This window comes from Hibiscus syriacus, unplaced genomic scaffold, assembly GCF_006381635.1.
Source record: "Hibiscus syriacus cultivar Baekdansim isolate YM2019G1 unplaced genomic scaffold, ASM638163v2 tig00111941_pilon, whole genome shotgun sequence".
Classification (NCBI taxonomy): Eukaryota; Viridiplantae; Streptophyta; class Magnoliopsida; order Malvales; family Malvaceae; genus Hibiscus; species Hibiscus syriacus.
In genome coordinates, this window is record NW_024063217.1 from 1,574,026 (window position 1) to 1,576,171 (window position 2,146).

Here is a 2,146-nt window from a genome sequence, read left to right on the forward strand (position 1 = left end):
GATCGTATCGCGGGGAACGCTATCATAAGCCTTCTCAAGGTCAATGAACGCCATGTGAAGATCTCTAGACTTTTCCCTATATTTCTCCATAAGTCGTCGAAGTAGATGAATCGCCTCCGTGGTAGACCTGCCTGGCATAAAGCCAAAATGGTTTTCCGAAACCCTAGTAACTTGTCTCAACCTAGCCTCTATCACCCTTTCCCATAGCTTCATGGTATGGCTGAGTAGTTTAATACCTCTGTAGTTACCACAACGTTGGGGATCTCCTTTATTCTTATAGATTGGTATCACCGTGGACTCTCTCCACTCCTCTGGCATCTTGGCAGTCTCTAAAATAATATTAAAGATGTTGGTCAACCACTTAACTCCCTCTTCTCCTAGGGCCAACCACACAGTGATAGGAATTTTGATCAGGACCGACAGCTTTGTCCCTTCCCATCTTTCTAAGAGCCATTTTGACTTCCTCAAACCGAATCCTACTTGTAGGGCAGTCATTGGCCGATGTATGATGGTCGGATGACCCATAAACGGTACTTTCTCTACAGGAAGAGGCACCGTCATTAAATAAATCAAAGAAGTAATTCCCCCAAACCCTCTTAATATCACGATCTTTCGCTATAAGAACACCATTGTTGTCCTTAATAAATCTAATGCTACCTAGATCCTTTTTCCTATTCTCCCTAGATTTTGCAAGCCTGAATATGCCGTTTTGTCCTTCCTTGGTGTCTAATCTCTTGTACATTTCCTCGTATGCCTTATCCTTTGCTTTAGCAACCGTTTTCTTGGCTTCCCCGCTTTGCCTCCTTGTATCTTTGTTTAGCTCTCGACCTTTCTTCGTCGTCATTGCATTGTAGAAACTCCTTGAAACAAGTTTGCTTTGTCTTCACCTTAGTTTGGACATCGTCGTTCCACCACCACGATTCTTTATGTTCCTTGGCCTTCCTTGTCGACAACCACAGGGTGTTTAAAGAACATATATTTATATTTTTCATAGTCAATGTACGTAAAAGTAAATCACCCTATATTTGGAGGACCAATATTGTATTTTTACCCTTTACAATTTATAGATAATAAGAAAGCACGACAATACTGCACGTGGATCAAAAACGAGCAACTCGCCGTTGTCTCCACTCACTGAGTCGTACCCGACTCGGCCATTAACCAATGGTTCGTAAAAGGACCCAACCCGCTTCGACACTCGGCCAGCAATAACCCTGCAGACCAGCATCGCCTTCCTCCCCCTCCCACCTCCAGCGCTATCGTGGGCGGCGCCGCTACCGGAATAAGTGCAAATGGAAGCACCTTTCCCGCCGGAAAATATCCACTTGTCGTTCATTCGGCAGTTCCCCAAAGTGGGACCCAAACAATGGAAGCGCATCACCTCGTTACCATCAGCGACGCACCTCGCATTTTCCTCCTTAGCCGAAGCCGGACCACCGGAGCATGAGCCGGACCGAGTTTTAACAGTCTCTCGATATTCCTCGAACCCGGTCATCGTCCTGGGTCCATTTTGAACTTTAAAAATCATCTCGATCAGACCCGTGAAAGCCTTGGGGCTCCAACTCGTATGAAAAATAATTTCTACGACATTCCTGGAAGGGTGACCCTCGGGCAGTTCGGTCAGTTCTGGTAGGACAAGGTCACGGGCAGGGATATAACTACTCCGGCGAGGTCGAGGCGGAGGATTATTCAACTCGGACTCTGGTTTACTGCTTGACCTTGAACGCGGTTTGGGGTCGGATTTCTTGGGTTTTTTCTTGGCCGTTCCGATGACGTCCTTGATCCTCTGAGAACTTTGTGTACAACTGGAACTGAGAATCAAATGCCTGTGGCCGCCGGGGTGATAAACATCTTCATATGCTTTCGACTTGCATTGCAAAGATTTGACCCACCGGCTCGCCATACTCTGGCTCCTTTGTTTTAGCCAAATAATCTGAAACCAACAGCTCTTTTTTTTTAACACTGTTTTCAGTTTGATTTGGAGTTGTTGGGAGCTTTCATTTTTGTTTTCTAATTTTTTAGGGCGAGAGGGAAGAAGATGGCGGGATATTAATCGAGTTGTGCCGTGAACGGAAATGACGAGAATGTCCTTATGAAATCTATTATTTAGAAAATTATTTTTCTAATGATATTTCTTTAGAATAAT

At 44.9% G+C, this 2,146-nt stretch overlaps 1 protein-coding gene across 1 annotated transcript; it reads right to left on the reverse strand.

Moving 5' to 3' along the window:
- Positions 1–1,054: 1,054 nt before the first annotated feature.
- On the reverse strand, positions 1,055–1,903 carry LOC120173121. The gene has a single exon (XM_039180393.1). It carries the CDS (start codon positions 1,901–1,903, stop codon positions 1,055–1,057), a length of 849 nt encoding a protein of 282 aa, XP_039036324.1.
- Positions 1,904–2,146: the final 243 nt, after the last annotated feature.

Excerpts from the sequence above, each read along its gene's own strand:
- LOC120173121 (XM_039180393.1), bottom strand. The coding sequence starts at position 1,903 with ATGGCGAGCCGGTGGGTCAAATCTTTGCAATGCAAGTCGAAAGCATAT.